General features: G+C 40.6%; 1 protein-coding gene across 3 annotated transcripts in view; it reads right to left on the bottom strand.

Annotated features, from left to right (window-relative positions):
- The window catches only part of ptprfa (protein tyrosine phosphatase receptor type Fa), a 374,997-nt gene that overhangs the window by 199,213 nt on the left and 151,929 nt on the right, over positions 1-23,855 (bottom strand). For all 3 annotated transcript variants that reach the window (XM_030726596.1, XM_030726597.1, XM_030726598.1), the window contains one exon: positions 23,595-23,736. In XM_030726596.1, coding sequence (XP_030582456.1) covers positions 23,595-23,736 — 142 coding nt within the window. The remainder of the gene's footprint in view (positions 1-23,594; positions 23,737-23,855) is intronic.

Here is a 23,855-nt window from a genome sequence, read left to right as displayed (position 1 = left end):
GGAGGGTATGTTAGTAAAATAAACTACATAGCAAGGCATATTTTTTTAATCATAAAATTACATAAAGAATGTTCCAAAGGGCACCAACACCACAAATACTGTCGAGAGGTCCATTCATTGACTCCAAAATAACAGAAGTGAAGCCTAGCAGGCAGTTAATAACGATAACTTAAAAGGTACTAATTCCTTTGGTTGTATTGTTACACATTTGGGCACTAGGGGACAGTTACCTCCTGAGTTACTACATTTATACAGGAAGACGTTCATTCATTCATTCATTCAGGTGTTGTGATTCTCTGTTGCAGGTATGCCTGCAGTGTCAGTGTTTGGCTGCACAACTAATGCTTAACTGGGACGAGAACTGCATGCTGTGTCTGCTAAATAATACAGAAGAAGTGGAGGCAAAGACGCCCAGACTTATTTTTAAGATGTTTCTATGGTAAATAATAGTTACAGAACTACAGTAAAACTTTGTGATGAATCACTGTTCCCTGTTGATGTTCATTGTAAGATGTAAGTCTGTTGGGATTGACACCCTCAAATGGCCATTAAGGGAACTGCATATTTTTGGCTTCATTTTTCAGTGCCACAGGTTACTGCTCGACTCCACCCAGCCTACTAGCTTCAACCTGTTGTTCATCATCACCTCACGCAGCAAAAATTTAGGTATCTTTTTCAGCTAGTGAGTGTGTTTTGTCATTTTAAGCAATAGTGAACTTTTGAACTTTGTCAGCTCCGCCAACTAATACTCATCTCACACTTTTCGGGTCTCTCCACAAGCAGCCTGCTGCACAGCGAAGCAGCTGAAAACCTCAGGTTTGGTTCTGTTATGCACACAGACTGGGCTGTTCCTTTCTTATAAAACAGTCATAACTAGAGCTAATTTGCTAATTTTGTAACAAGATAAAGGGATTGTTGTGACACAATTAGTTAGTATTAAAAATAATAATTTCTAAGCAAAGTCAAGACCGGCTCAATGTGGAGAATAATCTTGCACACTGATGAGAAGGATGTCTTGCTCTCCTGGTTGATTTTCTTGTTTCTGTAGATATTGTAGTTATGTAAAGACATCTATCAGAAAATTGGCCAAGATTTGGGATCAAAAAGAGAATCCCTTTGAACATGGACATAAATTTTCCATGTTTCTTCATCTCTCCCTGGGCTGCTTACAGACTCCCCTTCCTCATTAAGAAAGTAAAACACCAGGAGTCTTACTTTTACCCTCTATTCTAGTCTCTGAAGCATCACTTTAGTCAGAGCTAACTCCGGAATCTGAATTCCAATTCAATTATATTTCTTCACCACTTAAAGTGTGAGGGAAAAGTTTCTGCATTTGTTCCCTGGATACTTCTCAAACAGCTTGTTAGTGCCAGTACTTCTCAATCAGTCCAGCAATCCTCCCCTAGACAGAAACCAATGAGCCAGTGTGCTATTGGCAAGTGCCCACTGCTTTCCACTTAGGAATGCTAACATTACAGCAGCTTGCCATTTTCAGCTGAACCCATCATAGAAACTCCCACATTTAAACAAGTAGGTGCAGAGGTATCCCTTTAATGACCTGCATGTCCAATCGCCTCTGTGGACTGGGTCGTGAGAGAGCCACGGATTCCAGCAGGGATTTGAGAGCTTCTCTGTCTAAAGTTTCATAATATATTGTCAGTGTGTGAACATGAGGCCCTGGTGTATTATGTTCAACATTTATGTAATCCCATATGTAACATAATAGCGTGTACTAAGACACGGAAACAAAAGCACAAAGCAGGCAGGAGCTTGAAAACAGTGCATTGGGTTCCGTCACATTTATCTGTTGCTTTCAGGACTGTCTGCTGCCTGTCTGAAAGGTATTCCACACAGAAAGGGGAGAGCCAGCATAAGCCTGCTAACCACAGTGAACCACTGACATCAGGTCACGAACACAAGCAAACACGTAAGGTAATACGATGAAGGATTTGATGATGGACGTCACAGAAACCAGGTACGTGAACAACTAGCTGAACGGATGTATAAAATGGTACCACCCAAAGCTGCAGTTCCTCTAGCGGCCACTTGAGGCTGTAAAAGTGAAATGACAAACTTCACATAACCATGTTTACAGCCTGGTAAAAAATAAATAAATAAAAAATGGCTCTGGTTTCTGTTGATAATTCATAATAACTCTGTGGGGATGAATATTTTTATAACTCATCCATCTGGATACTGGAGTTAGGGATGTCGCTGCTTTGACTCACAGGTGTCCTGACACATAGACCTCACCACTTTACATCACCAAACTTGACCTGTGTTTGTGCTGTTGGTGCCATTTGGGTCATTTTTAATAGAATCAATTATATTGTCTGACAGTATTTAACCTTATCCATCATATTGTGCTTAATTTGGCCTGTTTTCTGAGCGTCTTCTTACTTTTAAACTAGTTAAATAGTCCCCCCCCGCCCGTTAATTGATTAGTAAAATTGTCAGCAGGAACATTTTAATACTTTACTTGTATTGGTATGTATCTTTCACTGTAAATTATTTCTATTTATTGTCATCAGCCTGTTACCTATGCATGCCAATATCTGCATACCAATCATATCTCATAAACAATGGTAACACAGATCTAAGTTGAAGTAATGAGTTTTAGGAGTGCCGGTAGGCAGATAGTTACATTTTATGAATACATCATATTAGGCTGGATTTATTTCTAGCAGAGAGAGCTCAGAATGAAGTCAGTACTTTTTTGGAACAAGGTGTGAAAATATGGAGCACTGGTGGCCCCCTCCATCATGATTTAAATTTGTATACCTCACATCATTTCCATTTACATATTAAAGCCTCCTCTAGGGCAGCGAGGTAAAGTGGTGAAGGAATTTCTCTGTACTGCCCTGAAATTCCAGTCCGAAGTCATTAGCTTTCAGCTCCATGCCAATTTACAGTACTGCTTATTGACAAAAATCCCACAGTTCATTTAGTTTAGGCCGACGGTTCTCCCCATTTTCAAACTTTGCGCTATGCTAGCCTGTAAATTTACAGTTTCTGAATACCATCATCAGAGTTCAAAACTTGCACACTTTGAAGTCTGAGTGCACTTTTTTCCATCTTTTTTTTTTTGCTCATATGTTACTCAAAATATATGAGCCTGTATAATCTTATGAGGCCTTCACATAGACTAACCTCACTCCAACACTTGTCTCTTCATATTCTCTGGCTCAAAAGGCTGCAGTGTGTGAAAGCACGCACAGGAGCATCTGACTTGCAGTGAAAGTGGCAGTTACAGCCATTAGGTCACGTTCTCCTCCGGAAACAGGTGTGTAAAACCCACACATGACCTAAACACTGCAAGGGCCCCCTCAGCGTGGGTCAGGTCAGGAGCCCCTAATCTACTGGCCTCCCTCCATCTCCCAGCCCAGCAGGGCAACAGGTCACTTCCACAGCTCTGTACTGTCATTGTAGCGCTGTGCACCACCTCCATACAGCCTGGGGACTGAGAGACCTTTTAGACTGTTCTGCTTCATTGCAGGGTAATTCCAACCCAGAGATTTGCCTCTCTCATTTTACACCATTTTAATTCCCACTCAGCATTTGAAGTTGTGACAGGCAGGCTGGTTGGCTGGTTGCAACACCAGGTTGATGATTGAAACCCCATTAATGGTTAACTGCTCTGTTAGCAAAAAGCTTTAATGCATGGCTGATAAGCTCCACTACTGAAGATGTTAAGCAGTCTAATGTTGTTAGAGCACACTACAGGGATGTCACGCACCAAGGGCTGTTCATGTCAGATTTTCATCTGGTTTTCCTTCGTTGTGATTTCTACTACAGCAACAAAATCCTCAAAAAGGCAAAATCAGACAAAGAAATAATTTGGGATCTCAGACGAGGTTTTAAAAATCTCTGTTTCCATCTAGAAGATATTTTCAATCTGCCTCCTTCCTTCTGGAAGCCAGGAGCATATCACTGCATATATGGAGTCAAGATAAAAATGCATCATGTTTGTTCAGACAAGCAGAGTTCAGGATGTCTACAGAGAGCAAAGAGGCCCCATACAATATACAGTCCTCCTCAGATGGAGCTTTCCTCATTCTGATCCAGACAACACTGGTTGTGTGAATCACCGTGAGTGCGCAACAAAAAAAAGCTGCCCTTCACCTTGTGTGCTTTAACTTACAGACGGATTATAATTATAACCCACTTTGGGTTTCTATCAAAATCTAGAACAAACGCAGACTCCACTCTTTTCCTTAATAACATCTATGTGCAGTGACGGTTGATCACAAACTATGTGACATTTTCAAATATGTACTAAATGTTTAAATGACAGTGAAAGGCTGGTGAAAGCAGTGTGTACCCAGTCTCACTCAACTCTCATTTTTCTTACTCATTTGTCTCACATGTTCATAAAGTTTGGGTACTTTTGAGAGACAAAAAAAGAAAAAGCACCATCCTGATTTTTAATCAAGACATTTTAACCATTATTAGGGGAAAACAGAGATATCAAGAGTCTCAAGTGTGTCAGCTGTTTACTCCGGTGCAACGCTGATGATTCCTGCAGGTGTACACTGAAAAGAATATTAAGATAGCAACACCCCATGTTCTTAACACCATGCAAATGAAATCAGTTTCATTCATATCTGCACGGTGATAAAGTTCCCAGCACCTTTAGCTGTTCCTGCTGATGCAGGAAAAAGTCTCTGTTCTATTCAGCCGGTGTCTTTTTCACAGGGCAGCTGTGGCTAAAAAACTGCTTGTTTCCACTATGAGTATGATGAGAAATAATCTTAAATCTTATAGTCTGCTACTAAAAACTATGAAAGCATATACTCTCAGTAGACAATCTGCATTGTGCCCAAGCTCATCTGACCCTCAAAGTCCAGTGTGTTTGACTGGTGTGTTTACTCTGCCTGGGTACAGTTGGAGTGGTGGTTGAGGTTCAGTGGGACTCGGTATGCGTGCAGCGTGATTGCCCAAGCAGAGAACTCCGACTTGCTCCACTTGCTCTATGGCAGCAGCCTCCATGAAAATCACTCTGTTAATTACTTAACAAATCTATGAGACGTGTAAAAGGACAGTGTGTCACAGCTTCAAAAATTCCCCAATTAAAACACAAGATTGCATGAAATCATGGTGCTCTGCAAGAGTGCTTATCAAAAGCTTGTGTGTGCATGAAAGACTAGCAAGTGAGTGCAAAAGATGAGTTGAGACAGTGAAACAAACTGAAGTGTACTTGGGTCTGGATCATTAAGTGCAGACTAGTGGGATGTGCAGAGAGGGGATAGTTGTGTTTGGGCATGATATAAGGCAACCATGCCTACTGTGAGTAAACCCTAAATGTGAGACTTATAAGACTAAAGTCTTAGAAGTCTTTTTAAAGTCTCTTCAAAGTCTATAATTGCATGGTAGGCATGAGTTACATCTTTTTGTCAGACTCTCTGTACCTGGGAAAAGACATCTGACGCAACCTCCAAAGAACAGTTTGTCCAGCTAATCAGCAGAACCGATTACATCATCTGGGTTATTTTTCAGACTTGACAAATTTCCTCACAGGAAGCATCTTCAGCTGTTTTTACAGGCTGACAAGTACTCAATTTCATTTGAACAATCAAATGTTTGTGTATTAAACTGGTGGAGTCTCATCTGCAAGTTACCAATTCATGCTTACTTTTTCTTATATTTTTTTCATAATTTCTGGGTTTCACCTTTCACGCTAAATACAGGCACTAGACAAAAGTTACATCTTAACTCAGGGAATGCATCATTTGTGGGGAACTCAACTGATGCAAACTTAAATAAGAAACCCTCTGATGTCCACAATATGGATCACTTAAAATGGGTTTGTGAGAATTTATGCCAGTAAGTCAGACCATTTTCAAGCCCAAATCAGTTTTTTGTTTTTAAACAGAGCTAAAACTTCAAAGAAACTTCAGTTCATCTAACTGTGAATGATAACATGTCTATAGACTAACGGAGAGACTAGAAGCTTCCAATATACAAGCTGTCATCGTATAAAAGATTTAGGACTACTGGGAAAATGTTAAATCCAGTTGTATTGGCAAAGTTATCAGTCAAGAAGCCAATTTTTTTGGCTTTCAGCAGTGCAAGCATCAAACGTTGTGTTGCTGTTGCACATTTAGATTTCAGGATGATCCTACCAGGCACTGTCATTTGCTTTATATTTAGCTCATGGTCACAGAATTATAAAAATGTTTACAGCTCGACAAGTTACCTGCTGCTTTGATTGATTTTGATTCCCCTGAGCCGTTAACATTCAGCTCCATAGTGTGATGACTGCATATTAATTTTTTTCACTTACACTTTTACCAAGTCATTTCTGCATCAGCTATATTCACCTAATGAGACAAGACAAGTCAGACTGAAACCTACTTGGTTAGAAAATTGCTGGTTTGCTACAAAAGGCATGTGTGCAGCTGGAAATTAGGAAGTTGTGTTCATTTCACTCACATCAGCATAGTTGTACTGCAAGTTATTGGTCAGTCCTCCCAAAACAATCATCAGCATAGAAAAGTTAAGAATGCATTTTGAACCTTCGCACAACAGCAAAAATAGTCAACAGTATAATTGTGAGATATTACTTTTCCCAACCCTAACCAAGTAGTTTTTCTTCTGCCTAAACCTGCCACTGAAAGTGAAAGTGGAAAGCTAGAGAAAAACTACGGTAAAAATATTGACATGAAAAACACAAAGGTCCCAAAGGGATGCAAAGTCTCTGTCACTTATCCAACTGCCAGTCCTACAACCTTTAAATCTGCAACTTGTAAGTCTCTAAAATGGGACTGCTCCCTCTCATGCCTAATTTGGATTTCTGCGGTGACTCTATGTGGAGCCTATGACGTAGTCTATGTAAGTGACCAATGTTGTTGCCAGCAACATTGGTCACTGCTGCATCAATGACAATGTGTAGTCACAATTCAAGGGTGTACTTTGTAGGTGATAGTTGTTAATGTGTTCATTTAGTCTCAATGGCATCTTTAGTTCTGCTGTTCAAAGATAGGATCAAGGTCCTCCTCAGAGCATTGCCACACTTTGCTGTATATCTTGCATGAACTGATACTTCCCCTATGGGTTGAATCAGGTTTTTATAATTGCCAGCCGGCAGAGAATCAGTTTTAAGATCTCCAATGCTGGAGTTCTTCATCTCACTGAATGCTGTATCTTTGTGCACTGTGCAATTTTCACAGGGTTAACTTTATCCCTTTTGCATTCTTGCAGATCCTTCTGCAATGGCATTTTGCTTTCCATGCCTTCCCAGTCAAAAGTAATTTAATTACCAGGTTTTACAGTGCTAACTTGGAGATTTCTGACATTTTCAGAGCAACCGTCTCTAAGATGCTGATGATGACACTGATGCTCCATGATTATCCTTGCTTGAGTCATGGTGTAATAATCCCTGCAGGTCAAAGGCTCAGTTTTATAAACTTGCTGGGTGTGTAGCAGCAGTGCAGCCATCATTCATCTTTCATAATGTGTCATTTATCACTGCTAATCCAGCTCAGACAGCTCCCTTCCTCTCTCCCTCTGTCTCGCTCTCTCTGCAGTCTTAATGCCTTTTTAAATGGCCAAAACGATGGTGGACTTGCACACAGGAAATGGAGAGTGCTAGAGTAGGAAGGGGACTATAAAGAAACTAATTAGCCATATCAGGTCCTGGGGCTGCAACATGCACTCTTGGTTGGTGATGTCACCCTGTGTTCAGTGTACCATGAGGAAAAATTTGTCCTTGAGCAAAGTAAAGTAAGTAAAGTAAAAATTTATTTATATAGCACCTCTCAAGACAAATATCTTAAAGTGCTTCACAACATAATAGCAGAACATAACAGGAAAAAAAAAATCTAAAAAGTCTTAAAAGGTGAGTTTTTAGCTGTTTTTTTTTTAAAGACATCACCACATTCACAGCTCTCAAGCTCAAAGGGAGAGAGTTCTAGAGTCGGGGAGCCACTGTTGCAAAAGCTCTGTCTCTTTTAGTTTTCAGCCCTGTAACCTCAGAGACGTGATGGGGACATACAGATGTAAGAGTTTACTGATGTAAACTGGTGTTTGTCCACGAAGAGCTCTAAAAACCAGAACTACAAACTGTATTTAATGGGGAGTCAGTGAAACTGGATCCGCATTCTGAACAACCTGGAGACGCTCCAAGGAATTTTTGCTTAGACAAGTAAACAATGTGTTACAATAATCCAAATGTGATGAAATAAATGCATGAATAATGAGCTCAAGTTCAGAGCATGACACAAGGGATCGTAACTTTGCAATATTCCTTAAATAGTAAAAACAAGAGTGAACCAGAGATTTGACATGGACATCTAGAGCAAAAGGTTACCCCAAGGTTCCTAATAGAAGATTTAGCAAATGTGGCAAGGGAACCAAGAGTTTCCATTATCCTAGGCACAAATCTGTTAAGTGCATAAACAAGGAGCTTAATAACAGGATTTGAGTTGGAGAAAGTTATCAGCCATTCAACTTTTGATAGAATCTAAGCACCTAATTATCATTTGTAGCTTAGAAACATGTTCAGGCTTAAAAGAGATATACAACTGAACATCATCAGCATAGCAGTGTTAAGATATGAGCAAATATGACAAAAACAACAAGGGCTCCAAAACAGAACCTTGAGGCACACCACAGGCAAGTGAAATAAAAGAGGACCTGTACTCAGAAATAGCCACAGAAATGCATCGTTCAGATAGATATGATGTGAACTACTCCAAAGCAGACCCAGATACACCCACCCAGTGTCTCAGCCTATCAAGAAAAATTTGATAGTCAGCAGTATCAAAAGCATTAGTAATGTCCAGCATCAGCAAAACAGAACATTCTCAGGCGCCTGGGTGGCTTTGTGGTGAAGCCGGCGACCACATACACACGCCGCGTTACAGTGCGGGCGGCCCGGGTTCGCATCCCGGCCCGGTGCCGATTTGCCCGCGTGTCTTCCCCTGTATCTTTCCCCCATTTCCTGTCTCTCTCTACTGTCACAAAAAGCCACTGTGGCCAAAAAATGGAAAAAAAAAAACAAAAAAAAACCAGAACATTCTCCTGCATCACGTCACTTAAAAATGTCACTGGAAACTCCAAGAAGAGCTTTTTCTGTAGAATGAACTGTACAAAAACTGGACTGAAATTTATCAAAAATACGGTGTTTGTTCAGGGTGGCTGCAAGCTGTTTAGCTACAACCTTTTCTAAGATATTAGAAAAAAATGGTAATTTTGAAATTGGTCTGTAAGTGTTAAAAATATAAGGGTCAAGGTTGGATTTTTTAAAAAGTGGGTGAATGACAGTGTTCTTAATATAAGCAGAGACTTGACCAGAGACCACTGAAGTGTTAATAATAGTGTGCACACAAGGACTGATATGCTGAAAGACATTTTTAAACAGAGGCGCAACTAAAATGTCAAGAGAAGAGGAAGATGTTGTCATTGAGTGCACCAAATTTTCCAGCTCAGGTATAGAAAAAAAAAAACTGGTGAAAAACTTTCTTTAATGACATGATGAGCTGGAGCAGGAACAGCCAATGGAGAGCCTAATGGGGAAATATTAGTTCTTATATTGCTGTTTTTTTCTACCAGGAAAGAAAGAAAATTATTACAATCTTCATTTGAACAAATTGGAACAGCAGGTGGAGCGGGAGTAACAATATCACAATTGTGTCAAATAACACTTTTGGATTACCTCTACTCTTTATAACCAGCTTTGAAAAATAGGCAGCCCTTGCATCTTTAACTGAATTATTATAAGAAACTAAAAGATCCTTTAAATTAAGCAAATGAACGTGTAAATGCATTTTCTTCCACAGGCGCTCAACTTTACGACAGGAACGCTTTAAACACTGAATGCTGTCATTTATCCAAGGTGAAAGTTTAGAAATGGGAGGTAATCTTGTTTTAACAGGACAAATTTCATCTAAAATGAAAAGACAATGATCATTAAAAAGATTTGTTGAAAGATCAACACCATTAAAGGGGATAAAAATAAATTAAAACTATCAGAATTTCTATGCAGTTGACCACACGGTGAACAGGAGACAGAGAGCCAAGATAAGAAGTTAAAATGAATACAATGATGATCCCTTCATCCATTCTCTTCTGCTTATCCTTACAATGATGATCTGAAATAATGGCCTTAAACCCAAAGAGAAAACAAGGTCCAGAGTGTGTCCTTTGGCATGTGTTGGACTAGACACATGCTGGGTAAAATGAAAAGAATCCATGATGCTGATAAAACCTCTGGCAAAGAGGTCAGAGTCATCATCAATGTGGATATTAAAGTCCCCAGCTATAACCAGTCTGGACAACTTCATGGTGGAATATAAGAAGTCACTGAACTCCTTTATAAATAAGCTACTCGGCGAGGAGGACAATACACCACAGCACAGTACAAAGGATCCTTATTATCATCTTTAATCAGCTGTGGTTCAAACGAAGAAAAGCGTTGTCTGTCGTCTGCTAAAAAGTGATTTCCGGTATTTGTGAAAAAAAACAATTGGCTGCATTTATACTGTTGTAAATTCCCTTTGGGCCTAGAATTTTGTGAAACATGTGTCAAACATATCTCTCATGAATGATATCAAGTAATTTTGAATGAGAAACAACACTCCTGTCACAAGGCAGAAGCTGCAATCACTTTTTGGCAAAGTGCCTTTTATACAGTATACATCCTTTGTTTTTCAGAGTAAAAACTGCCAATGACATTAAATACACTGCTCAAAAAAATAAAGGGAACACTTAAACAACACAATATAACTCCAAGTAAATCAAACTTCTGTGAAATCAAACTGACCACTTAGGAAGCAACACTGATTGACAATCAATTTCACATGCTGTTGTGCAAATGGAATAGACAACAGGTGGAAATTATTGGCAATTAGCAAGACACACTCAATAAAGGAGTGGTTCTGCAGGTGGGGACCACAGACCACATCTCAGTACCTATGCTTTCGGGCTGATGTTTTGGTCACTTTTGAATGTTGGTGGTGCTTTCACACTCGTGGTAGCATGAGACAGACTCTACAACCCACACAAGTGGCTCAGGTAGTGCAGCTCATCCAGGATGGCACATCAATGCGAGCTGTGGCAAGAAGGTTTGCTGTGTCTGTCAGCGTAGTGTCCAGAGGCTGGAGGCGCTACCAGGAGACGTGGAGGAGGCCGTAGGAGGGCAACAACCCAGCAGAAGGACCGCTACCTCCGCCTTTGTGCAAGGAGGAACAGGAGGAGCACTGCCAGAGCCCTGCAAAATGACCTCCAGCAGGCCACAAATGTGCATGTGTCTGCACAAACGGTTAGAAACCGACTCCATGAGGATGGTATGAGTGCCCGACGTCCACAGATGGGGGTTGTGCTCACAGCCCAACACCGTGCAGGACGCTTTTCATTTGCCAGAGAACACCAGGATTGGCAAATTCGCCACTGGCACCCTGTGCTCTTCACAGGTGAAAGCAGGTTCACACTGAGCACATGTGACAGACGTGACAGAGTCTGGAGACACCGTGGAGAGCGATCTGCTGCCTGCAACATCCTTCAGCATGACTGGTTTGGCAGTGGGTCAGTAATGGTGTGGGGTGGCATTTCTTTGGAGGGCCGCACAGCCCTCCATGTGCTGGCCAGAGGTAGCATGACTGCCATTAGGTACCGAGATGAGATCCTCAGACCCCTTGTGAGACCATATGCTGGTGCGGTTGGCCCTGGGTTCCTCCTAATGCAGGACAATGCTAGACCTCATTTGGCTGGAGTGTGTCAGCAGTTCCTGCAAGATGAAGGCATTGAAGCTATGGACTGGCCCGCCCGTTCACCAGACCTGAATCCGATTGAGCACATCTGGGACATCATGTCTCGCTCCATCCACCAATGTCACATTGCACCACAGACTGTCCAGTAGTTGGCGGATGCTTTAGTCCGGGTCTGGGAGGAGATCCCTCAGGAGACCATCTGCCACCTCATCAGGAGCATGCCCAGGCGTTGTAGGGAGGTCATACAGGCACGTGGAGGCCACACACACAATACTGAGCCTCATTTTGACTTGTTTAAGGACATTACATCAAAGTTGGATCAGCCTGTAGTGTGTTTTTCCACTTTAATTTTGTGTGTGACTCCAAATCCAGGCCTCCATTGGTTAATAAATTTGATTTCCATTGATGATTTTTGTGTGATTTTGTTGTCAGCACATTCAACGAGAATATTTCATTCATTCAGATCTAGGATGTTATTTGAGTGTTCCTTTATTTTTTTGAGCAGTGTATAATATCACAGTTCTATAATGATTTTTTTAAGTGCCCAAAACGTACTGGATTGATTATAATGTAGATACAAAAACACAGAGTCCTAAAAATACTTGCAAAACAGGTAATTTCTTAATTTTATACATAAACCCTTCATGGATCCTGTTGACTACAGTGTTTTTACCATTATAAGCAAAAATATTACACATAAAAAAACCCAGAAATATTGGAAATCACTTTTTGGCCCAACACCAACAAAGCTAAACACAGACACCATCACACCTGACCGGAAGTCAAACAGCAAATAGAAGCATCAAAAAATATTTAACCTCGACTTAACAGCAATACCTGGTTTATCCTGCATTGTATACAGGGAAATCTCAAAATAAGCAAAAATCCAGCCTATAAGCTTTATCATAAAGGAAAGTTTTAAGCCTAATCATACAACCTGCTGGTACAAGCAGTCGATCAACATTATGGTGCAGCGCCATCAGTCCAGCCTCCTACCATGAAATAGTAGAGCGAATAAGAAGCCTATTCTTTGTACATGTAGTCACATCCCACCCTAACCCTGACTTCACCATTGTTGTGTGTCATTAAATGCCATATAATGAGCTGCAGAAAACCTAAAGTGTGCCTGAAGTGCTTTTACTACTTGTGTTTCCTGCTCTAGCTTTGGTACGAGAAGCTGATAGACAGCTGTCAATGCGCAGACCTAAATGACTGAAAACATAGAGATGTGGTTAGTCACTCAGAGTAATGGCCTTCATGTTTCAATCCAAACATGAGCCATGGAAAACATGCAGTGTAAATTAAGACAGATTCAGTGGAAAACACAGATGTGAGAACACAGACTGAGTACAGCTGAGGATAATTAAACCAAATCCAAAATGCAGCTGAACAAACCCAAACAGAAAGAGCAACGGCACTGACTTGATACCCTCAACAAATCTTCACGCTGCCAAAGTACCGTCCAAGGTCTTCACAAACCCCTGTTGGCTAATTATGTTTCTGTCTCTCCTTCTACTCTGTCAGCCTGAACCCAGCTTCATCCACAAAATTTATTCATGGGGTCTTTCTACAGAATCCAAATCAAACAGTCTCTATATAAAAATACATGGATTCCCCCAGAAACACACCTATATTGTACTGTGCCGGAGGTTTGTGATTACATTATGTGTCACAATACAGTGAAGCTTGACAGTAGTATGTAGTAAATATTGTGCTGTAAACAAGCACTGGATGTGTGCTGGCACATATTTAAATCCTAGAAATGTTTTGAGCTGCTCTCAAAGAATACTCTGTGTACTTTCTCCCTGCACTCTTTTGCGTTGGAGGAAAAGCTGACCCTGTTGATTCATTAGAAATTTAATGCATGTCCTTCTATCTCTACATTTCTCTTCTGACAGCTTACTTTGTGAGAGTTCAGATTTCAGAAAACTTTTATTCCCGAGGAGCAACTAAGAGCACACAGAGCAATAGCACGTAAATATATTTGTCCAAGTGGACATAAGGCCATACCACAATAATAAACAGTAAATCTATAATTAAATATGGATATATGTTGCATCAGTATGCATCTATATCACAACCAGATGACAAGCAAATGGTACCAATAAATATAAATATAGGTGGCTAAGCAATAAACAGTATTAACTATGAACTCACTACTTTGTGAGCTACTGGTAGTTGTAAATACAGCATCTATTTTGGATGGAAATTCTGTCATCATACCACTGATTACATGTAAGACAGCACGGATAACACTGGCTTCTTCCCTCAACTTGTTCACTTGGAGGACTTTGCCTTGCAGCTTGGTGGTTAAAAAACAAACAAACTGCAGGGCAGAAATATTATCAGTGTAGGAGAGCCAAAAAACTGCCCTTTCTCTAATGGTCAGTTGAGACTGATTCTAAAAACCCAAGAAAAGACAGAAACAGCAACAATATGTTTAAAGCTTGGCATAAAATTGGTTTTGGTTAATTTCTCCCTTAACAACAACCAAACAGGGGATGAATTATGGCTTAAAGTTTGAACTGTGGGTGCTTTGATTGACAGGTGTGGTGACTGCTAGGCTTCACTTTTCATAATATGAATTTAATGTTTCAGCCATGGTTGTGGTATTTGTGCCTTTTGGAACATTTCTTTGCATTTTTCTGGCATATTGCAGATCCTGCTCTGCGGTACAGCCCCTTCAAGAAGTCTGTACTCAAGATGGTGACAGCCATTAAGCACCATGCCACCATAATACAGTGGCTACATTCATCTTTTATATACAATTTATGTTCAACACCTGCTTCACCTACTTCATCATCTCTTCTCTTTATCATGACCTGGATGTCCTGAAAACTCCTTTAAAGTGAACAACCCTGTGTTATAGTTCATGCTGTCTAAAATGGACCGTTAGGCTGTCTTATAATTACATGTGGCAATTTCCTCTGGATCTCCTGATTATGGTGGCCCCAGAGGATCTGCTTAGATTGGGTTGCACTCTTTTCTCATCTTCTCATTCCATGAACAATAACATGGTCTACCACAGTTGCTAAAATTTCCGGTGATATTATTCTTGATCTTCCCGTTCCCGCTCATCCTCCACCTGTTCTAATCACTCTTCTTTCCATTATAGGTATCAGCCCACAGGTATTCAGCTCACCTGTGTGGCCTGCACACTCTAAACTGGTATACACTGGTTTCATCATTAGCAACAATCCATCCATTTTCCACTGTTTATCTGGGTCACGGGCAAAGCAGTCTATGTGGAGTTTCCCAGACCTCCTTGTCCTTATCCACTGCCTCTAAGCCTTCTGAGGTGTCACAGAGGTGTTCATAAGCCAGCTGAGATAGAAGATTTCCTCCCAGTAGGACATGCCAGAACTGCCTTTCCTGGGAGGCATCCAAGGAGCATCCTAGTGAGATGTCTGAGCCACTTCAACTGGCTCCTTTCAATAGTTCATATCGCTAAAGCTCGGCCCAGACCTCTTTCAGGACAGTGTGAAAAGCTCTGTTATTTTCGAGGGGGTGAGAATAGAGCCACTACTCATTACCATTGCTAACAAGTGTGACCAATTTTGCATTGTTGTTTGTAAGCAGTGACATCTGTGCTTAACTTATGCCATCTGTGGTTACCATTATGCATCATGATGCTAAAAAAGTGTTTTAGTGAGTGAGAATGCATTTAGAGTTTTGCAAAAAGAGTAAATGAGATTTGCAAACTGTGCGTGTGAAACCTGTTTAAGGTTTTGCCAAGGGAGTGATCAATTAAATGAGTGTCTTCGGGCCACTGAGCATTTGGTTCAGAGAATAAGAATTAGGGTTTCAGCAATTCAGAAAATCTCTACAAGTTCTGCACATGGCCATTTGTAGTGATGCACATAAATATAAATTCTGTCTGAGCATAAAGAGAGCTCCAGCACTGTTATATCTACACAACCCACCTTTACTGTCAAAGTGCCCTAAGGCAGGGCATCTCAGAGGAAAGAAAAAAAAAGACTTCACAGAGATTGGTTATTGCAGACGGAGAGCGTGCAGCAGAAGACAGGAAAACAGTAGGAAAGAAATCTAGCACTTTAAAAAGACACTGATGTTGATTCAGAGCCTATCAGTGCAACCAGCAGTACCACTCGGGGCCATAACAAGTGCAGGAAGCCTGTTTGGAGTGATGTGCATTTGCTCCTCCTGAGTGTCACAATCAAGCAAAAGAGAAAAGTATATGATGTTTTGTGCGGGAAGGCATACAACTCCCACGCGTGAGAACTACCTCTTCCTCGCCGTCTGCACTGCACTGGCTTCAGCTCCTGCTGTCTTCACCATCTCCCTCCCTTCATCCCCTTAAGCTCTCTCTGTCGGTTCACTTCATGACTAATGCTGCACTCTCATTACCCAGAGTCCTGCTGTCGACTCGCCTGCGTCTTCATCCTCTCTCTCTTTCCTTCGCTCATTGCTACCGTTCTCAGTTATTGCGTTTACTTTTTTTGCATTTCCATTCTTTCTTTAGCTGTCACTCTCTCAGAGACTGACACACACACACACACACACACACACACACACACACACACACACACACACACAGACACACACACACAGACTGATATGCCAGAGCATCACAGAGAAGATCTGTTTAAAAAAAAGAAAAGAAAAGAAAAAAAAAGACATGCTCACTGTTTGAAAATAGTGGCAAAAAAAAAAAAAATGGCTCCTGGAATGAAAGTGGGTCTCATTATGAAATATACTGAAGCCGTTGAGCTTCTTCAGCTTTGCTTTTAGAGGACAGACCCCTGTGCAGCTATCAAAGATTGAGATGGATATGCAACCTTGTGAAGCACATTGATACCATTTACCCAGATTTATGTAACCCACTAAAAGCTCTTAAATTTGACTGACAGAATTAATTTTTCTATGAAGCATCTCAACAACATCTCTTAGAGCTGAGATTCTCTCTTAGACTGTCATAAATAGAACAGCCATATAATTTAAGAAGCTTCATTAAAACAAACTGATATTTTAGTGTTATTAGTTTTCTTACAAAGACCAGCAGCACAAACCTCCTCATATTCAGTGAGGAGTTAACATTAAAACACTTTTACTTTACAGATTTGAGGTTTTAAAGGATTTTGGTTAAATTTTATTTATATAGTTCTAGTTCACAACAACAGCCATCTCACAGAGTTTTATACCGTAAGATAAATATCCTGCAATATTATAGAGGGAAGACCCCCTATAGGACAGGACTTGGTGATGTTGGTGAAGTAGAACTCTCCTGTACCAGGAAAAGGCCTCTGGCAGAATGAGGCTCAGGGAGGGGAAGCCATCTGCTTGAAACCATGAACAACAAACAGGAAAAGAAAAGCTGAAGGAAAAAACAGGTACGAGTTAATGGATATAATATATAAAAATATGGGGAATGAAAAGAGGGGCCCTGCGATAGACTGCTGACCTATCCAGGGTTTACCTCATGAATCCATGATAACTGGGATAGGCTCCACCCTCACTGCGACCCTGAAGAGCTTAAGAAAATGGACATGCTCAGTGCATCACAGGAAGTCCCTGTGTACCCTGAGCCTGTAGCAGCAAAACCAAGGGTCACCGAAAAGGAGAGGAGGTATGATAGCTGAAGGCTTTGCCCACCATCTTAGTTTTGGAAACTCTAGGAACTAGCCTGCACTCTGACAGTGAGGTGTCCTATTGAGATAATGTGGTAATTCCAGGATTGTCCAAAAGGAATGATGCCGGTCTGATGGAAACTTTAATAAAAAGTAGAACAGTATAATCTGGTTTAGCCAGAAGACTGTGAGAAGTTTTATTAGTTTTAATAATAGGATCTCAAAGGGATCTCAACCCTAATTTGGAATGAATTTGTTTCTTAAGGCAAAGTCAGGTAATTATACGCTTATGTGTGGTGTGTTCAGTGACCCTGTTATCAGCCCACTGAAAAGGCTTTTATCAGTTGTTATCAGTCCCATATGTATGCGCTCTCCTACCTTCAGCTCAGGCTGTTGTCATGCTTTGCAATCAGTGATAAACAAGGAGCAGCACAGATTATGCAGACATCCAGCTGTTGGTGGTAAATGTTGTAGTGAGCGTGCAAAATATAGCTTTCAAAATGCTCAACATTGTGAAAGGGTGCATTTTAACCCAAACCGTGACCTTTTCCTAACTAATTAGTCTAAATTGAACTGCACTCAAAAATTAAGCAGGTACAGTGCAAAATTCTTGAGCCACCCCTCATTTCTTTATAGTTTGCTTCCAAGGAGCCAGGCTCATACTTTTGTAAAGAGCAAGGTTTTATTATTTTGTTCTGTTTTCTTCCCTTTGAACTCGGTGACACTTCAGTCGTGGTTTGGGGCTGAATTTTAACCAGTGGTGTTGGGGATGTAGTCAAAATTGATGCAATTATGAATGCAGAAACGTATTGGCAGATTTGCATCTGATTGGCAATAACTTCATTTTTCAGCATGCCAATAATCCCAGACATAGTGTCAGTATAGTGAAAGCATACCTGGACAGAGAAACACACTGTGGAATATTATCAGTTATGGATTGTCCTCCCCAGAGCCCGGAGGACCTCAACATTAGTAAAGCAGTGTGGGATCGTCTTGGCAGAGAACGGAACGGCAGAAACATCCAAAGAAGAGCTTTGACAAGAAAGCTGCCTGAGAGAGTGCAGTGTTGAGAGAGTGCTGAAGAATAAAGGAGGTCGTACCAAATGTTTAATTTCAAGCTCAAGAATTGTAGAAACTCTGTTTTTGCCCCATCTGTCAATTAATCACTGCACCCATTTTCCTAACATAAGAAATGAGGGGAGTGTCAACAGTTTGCACAGAACTGTAAAAAAGTAAAAACAAGGCTAAAAGATCTGAAAGATCTCAAACCTGTGGTTGAAATTCCAAAGGATCATTTGTCTGGCATAATGCTGCCCTTTGCTGTTGTTTTAAACTGGAGACACACCACCCATTTCTGCCCATGTGGGACCGTATGGGTCAGACAGGAGAGAGAACGCTGAGTTTCATCTGGGATTTTTTGAAAAGTTAGGCAAGGTGATTTGAATTAAACCAAGTACGTTCATATACCTGATGTGATCCTAACCCCTATGTTTTGGAGAAAAACAAAATAACCTTTTTATTATTATTATTATTAAAAACTATTTGACATGTGTTAAGATTATTAGAACAACTTTCAAAAATAAATCAATAAATCAAATATCCTAATAATAAAGGGTTAAAGGATTGACCCTTTTACAACAAACATGTCAGATGGCTGCATTTTAGAAACGGCTTTAACTTTGAAATGTAAACTGACATCATAATCGCAGGTTTCATAAATGATTAATGGGTTCTTTTAGAGGGAGGGTGGTGTAAGCTGGATATATGAGTGAAGGGGCTTTGGTACACTTGAAAAGTAATTGAAGAAGACAAAAATGAACAAAGCTGTCAAAGCTGAGCATCTTTCAGGACGTGACGGTGATGCCACCGGACGGGACATTTTCAGAGTCTGACTTTATGAAGACATGATGTGTCTGATTGGAGATGTTGACACTTGAGCCCACACAAGATGGAAAATCAGAGAAAATTATGGGGTGGATAAATAATCTGGGTTTCCCGAGTGGGTGTGTCGTGCCTAATTAATTTGAATCAGTGTTGATGCTTTTGATTTTTTTCATTTTGTATACATTATGCATTTTAAATAAGTACCAAAACCATGTGTGTAGGTATTATTAAACCTGTTGCAAACTAATGCATCATAGCCAGAAACTGCCAAAAGTATAGTCATAACTATACAAGCAAACACAGTGACAGCATCATTGCATATAGCTGCAGTCCTTTAGGTACATATCATGCTGCAATGATTGCTGTGAAGCTGCGGCAACAACCAGTGGCAGAGTCCTACATAATGCATAACGCTGGAAGATGACATGACCGGCCTTTTTCATTAGGAATGCAAAAATAATCCCAACAAAATTCCCAGTGTGGTCCTTCAGGGGTTCTGAGGTTTTTAGTTGTGGACTGTTAATTAGTTAAGAATTAATATAATATTCACAAGATCCATACTTGGTACTGAGGCTGTTAAGTAAACACTGCCAATTCATCCAAAAAATATTATGCAGTTTTGTCAAAGTCGCTGGAACGTCTCAGTTATGAACAAGGTGTCTTTTGGCTGCCGTGCATGAATCGAGATCAGGTTCCGGCTGCTTGGCTGGGGTTGGGATATATTCACTCCGGGTTCCTCACTAGCTTTGTGCCTCCACGCTGTCTGTGCAGATGCTTGCAAAGAAGCAATGTTAGCAGTATAATGCAGTTTTGTCTGTCCTGGGTGTAGTTTGCACTTCACCATTTCGCTCTTGTCCTTTTGTGTAATAAAAATAAAAGTAATGGCCATAACTCGACTCCTCAAAACTTGTAGACGCTGTGCACTAAAACTGAAGTATTTCCAAACAAGAGATAATGATCCACTTCAAGGGACAGGCTCTTCACCTTCTGCTGTGCTCAACATTTTTATTTATTTATTTGGAGATCTTCTGATTTGATTTGCTTTTATGGTCTAATGGCAGAGCACACATTTTCAGGTTAATTTAATTGTGGGAAGCTAAAATTGACATAGATTAAAATTCAGTTCACTGCGCAAGCCTAGTTGTAACTGTAATGTGATTATGGAATTTAGTGTAGTAATGTGTTACATTACTGTGTTACCATGTAATATCACTCATTTTAACCCAAACCAAGATTTTTTTCCACAACCCTACCCAAGTATGATGTTTATGCCTATAAAGATTAACCTGTTCGAAATCATCTTTTTGGGCATGTCCAGACAGCTTTCAGCACACACATGGCTGAAGAAGTCCAGGAGAAGATGACCTTTAATAAAAGATCAAAGAAAGTTTAATCAGGTAAGGCTTGTGATTTTTATAGGCCCATTCACAGAACTTTTTTAACTTACCTCATAAATATTCAGGTCTAAACTCAAAGGAAAGGAAAAGGTGAGTGGAAAAATAAAGTGAAAAACACAAAGGTCCAAAGAGAACGAAAACTGCTACTAACCACTAATAACACCACGTCCCCTCCATCATCCTTAGCTGATGTAATTGTGGATGTGCGTGTGCACATCACCTGTCAGCAAACTGAGGGATTCGAATGATGCAAGACACAAACCGGCATTTAAATAAATAAACAAGGGTCACGATATGCTAGTAAATGACCAGAAACACAAAGCAACACAAGCTAGCCCACCTTCCTGCTTGTTAGTTTATTTCCTGGGAACGGAGACTTGGTTTGTTCTACAGGATTTAATGGCCAACGAGGCAGACCGCTACACTGGCAAAGTAAAGCAACAAAAAAAACATCGAAAAAAAATTCCCTCCCCAATAAGAACAGCCGGAAATTGAGTCAGTCAATCGCTGATATATCAAATCACTTTACAACCAAAAACAGCATTTGTTATGTTATGTCAAATATGAAATTCATGGCCTGACAGCCATTGAATAGTTCTGTTCTGTTCTGTGGCAATTCTGCAAAACCATAGTTCTGTTTTTTTGGGTAGTGGTTTTACCTGATACATCAGTGTTTTCTTTAGAGGGATGACATAACAAAAAAAAGTCCAGAGTAAGCTTGATCACTAGATTGTGATTGGATCATGAGCAACAAGTACATTTGATTATACTGTTGTATTTCCAGTTCACGCCTTACCTGAATGACCTTTAACTAGGCAAGCAGAGACCTGGCATCAACAGCTCCATCATGGCTACACAGTACAGGAAGACAGAACCACTATATGATATGATGGATGCTTGTATCATGGATGTCCTGTAGGATCAGCTTGGGCATGCTGTTCATGCCAGAGTGACCAACACAACCATACTGGCTGACCTGAGACAAATGCTGGTTGAAGAATGGGATGCGATGCCACAGCAGTGTGGGACCAAACTGGTGAATGAATAAATGTGTTAAACTGACATAATGTCTTGTTTCTTCAGACTTCGATCATCGGATCCAGTAAACAACACCAAACACGAGTCAATAGCAGAAAAAGCTGTGGGATTGGAAGAGAAGATTTTCATTGGTGGAACCCACATACTCCACCCACAAAAGCATTTTCCTTACAAATCTGGCTCCATTTAAGGGGACTTAAACAGGCTTTCCAACAGTATAAGATCAACAAAGGAATGAATTAATGACCAAACACAAATGCCCTTATTTTTTGTGCTAACTTCAGTTACATTTTTCAGCATCTATTGGCATCTCCACCATAATAATTTGGTTTGACATACATGAACGTGAGCTCACAATATAACCTATTAAACATCAGTCTGCTAACAGTGATTATCAGCCAGGCATATCACTCTTCTTTAACAAGACCCTGAGTGGTTTTAGAGAGAAAAGGCCTGTTTGTTTGCTGCAACAGGCTCCAGAGCCTCAGGCTGTGTTTACTGCTGACAATATCTACATAGCAGAATAAGTATAATGGGTTCCTGAGTGATTTGGAAAAGGCTGCCAGAGAGACAGCCCGTTTTTTTGTGCGTGGTTGTTTGTCTATCAATTAGAGTGTCGATTAAATAAATGTGTTTGGGCTCCATCTTGCCGCTGGCAAAGAACAGAGCTGTCTAGAGACACACCTACAGGAGGTTCCCAGCCAAAATCACTTTCAACACATTCCCGCTCAATAAACACGATCACACAGAGATACTGGGCCCTGTTTGGGACTTGGAAATCTAACAGCCAAACCACAGACTGACATTTTGTTCCATGAAACAGGGAGCTTAGCTGAAAATCTGCTGTGGTACAGTCACTGGAGCAAAGATGGGTTTAGCTGCAATGCAATTACAGACAAAACAAACATTTCAAATGACTGATTGAATTCAGAACAAGAAGCAAACAAACACAGACAAAAAAAACCCAGACAGTGCTTCAGCTACCGATAAGGATTAATATTAATTTGAAATGCAAACAAAATCAAAGCAAAAATTAGAACTTGATGAGTAACTGAGATGCCAATATATTAAAGACAGTAAAAGAAAATGTGAAACACTCTAATTTGTCATTTCGCTCAGAGGACTTTTTGCAGATACATGAGGAAAGCTCTGAAACCTGAGACTCCTTCCAAACTTAAATTCTATCACATGTTGTGAATGCCAAACACAAAATAAAGATTAACAACAAATATTAATGTCACGAATGTCTGCTCACTGTGTGAAAGCAGACACTACCCCTGTCTCTGGACCAGCAAAAACTACTATCTCCAGAGACAGAGCTTTCAAACCATCAGATCCACGTTAGGGGAACTACATTTCTACCTCGGACCCTTTTGTAAAGTTCTTGTGGTGGCTTTGATGGCATATTTAACTGGATGTCACACAAAGCACCAGAATCGCAGCAAAGGAAAAACAAAACTGAACCAGACTCAAGGACTACAAGCCCTTTATCTCCTTGCAGCACTCTCCATTTTGGGAGAGACACACAAGTGTTGACTCTGGTGTTTTTGCGGGATTTCAGTGGTGGAAAATCTAAAATGTCACCCACAGCTGATCTCTTTTACAAGACGGTGTGGGAGATCACTTTCTATTTTCTTTATAGGTACAATAAGGACCAGTGCTGGACCAGGTACCAAAACATAAACAGAGATGGAGCATAAAGTCATTCATTGTTAAGGACACCATTAAACAATCACAAACTGTCATTTGCTGCTTTATCGGTTTCCAAAAGTGTCACATACAGAACCTCTAAGAGCGTTTCCTGTAACTGTGCGGCATCGCCTCACTAACCAAACGCATGAATTAAGTCAAGAGGAGAGATCAGCGCGTTGACTGTATGCACAAAGACAAGCTGTGATGTAAGAGCCACACAAGGTCAGAGTGGTAGAGTCAGAGCTGTCAGAGAGGTAGTGAGATGTGGACAGACAGTCGGGTCTTACCCTCTAAGACAGTGAGCTTGGCGCTGGTGTTGATCTCTCCCACGCTGTTGGTGGCTGTGCATTCATAGATGGCCTCATCGCGGTGGGTCCTCAGCGGCTGGATGCGCAGCACCGAGCCTGAGCCGTCGTCAAACTCAATCACCTGAATCAGACGGGGGTGGAGGGGTGGGGGTGACAAAGTCTGTGAAATTTCCATTTAAATTCACGTCGACTCACATAACACAACACCTTTTAACTGACTTAAAGATTCTTCATTGCTTA

The sequence above is a fragment of the Archocentrus centrarchus genome, chromosome 4 (genome assembly GCF_007364275.1).
Source record: "Archocentrus centrarchus isolate MPI-CPG fArcCen1 chromosome 4, fArcCen1, whole genome shotgun sequence".
NCBI classification, from domain to species: Eukaryota; Metazoa; Chordata; class Actinopteri; order Cichliformes; family Cichlidae; genus Archocentrus; species Archocentrus centrarchus.
This window is presented reverse-complemented; position numbering and strand designations above follow the sequence as displayed.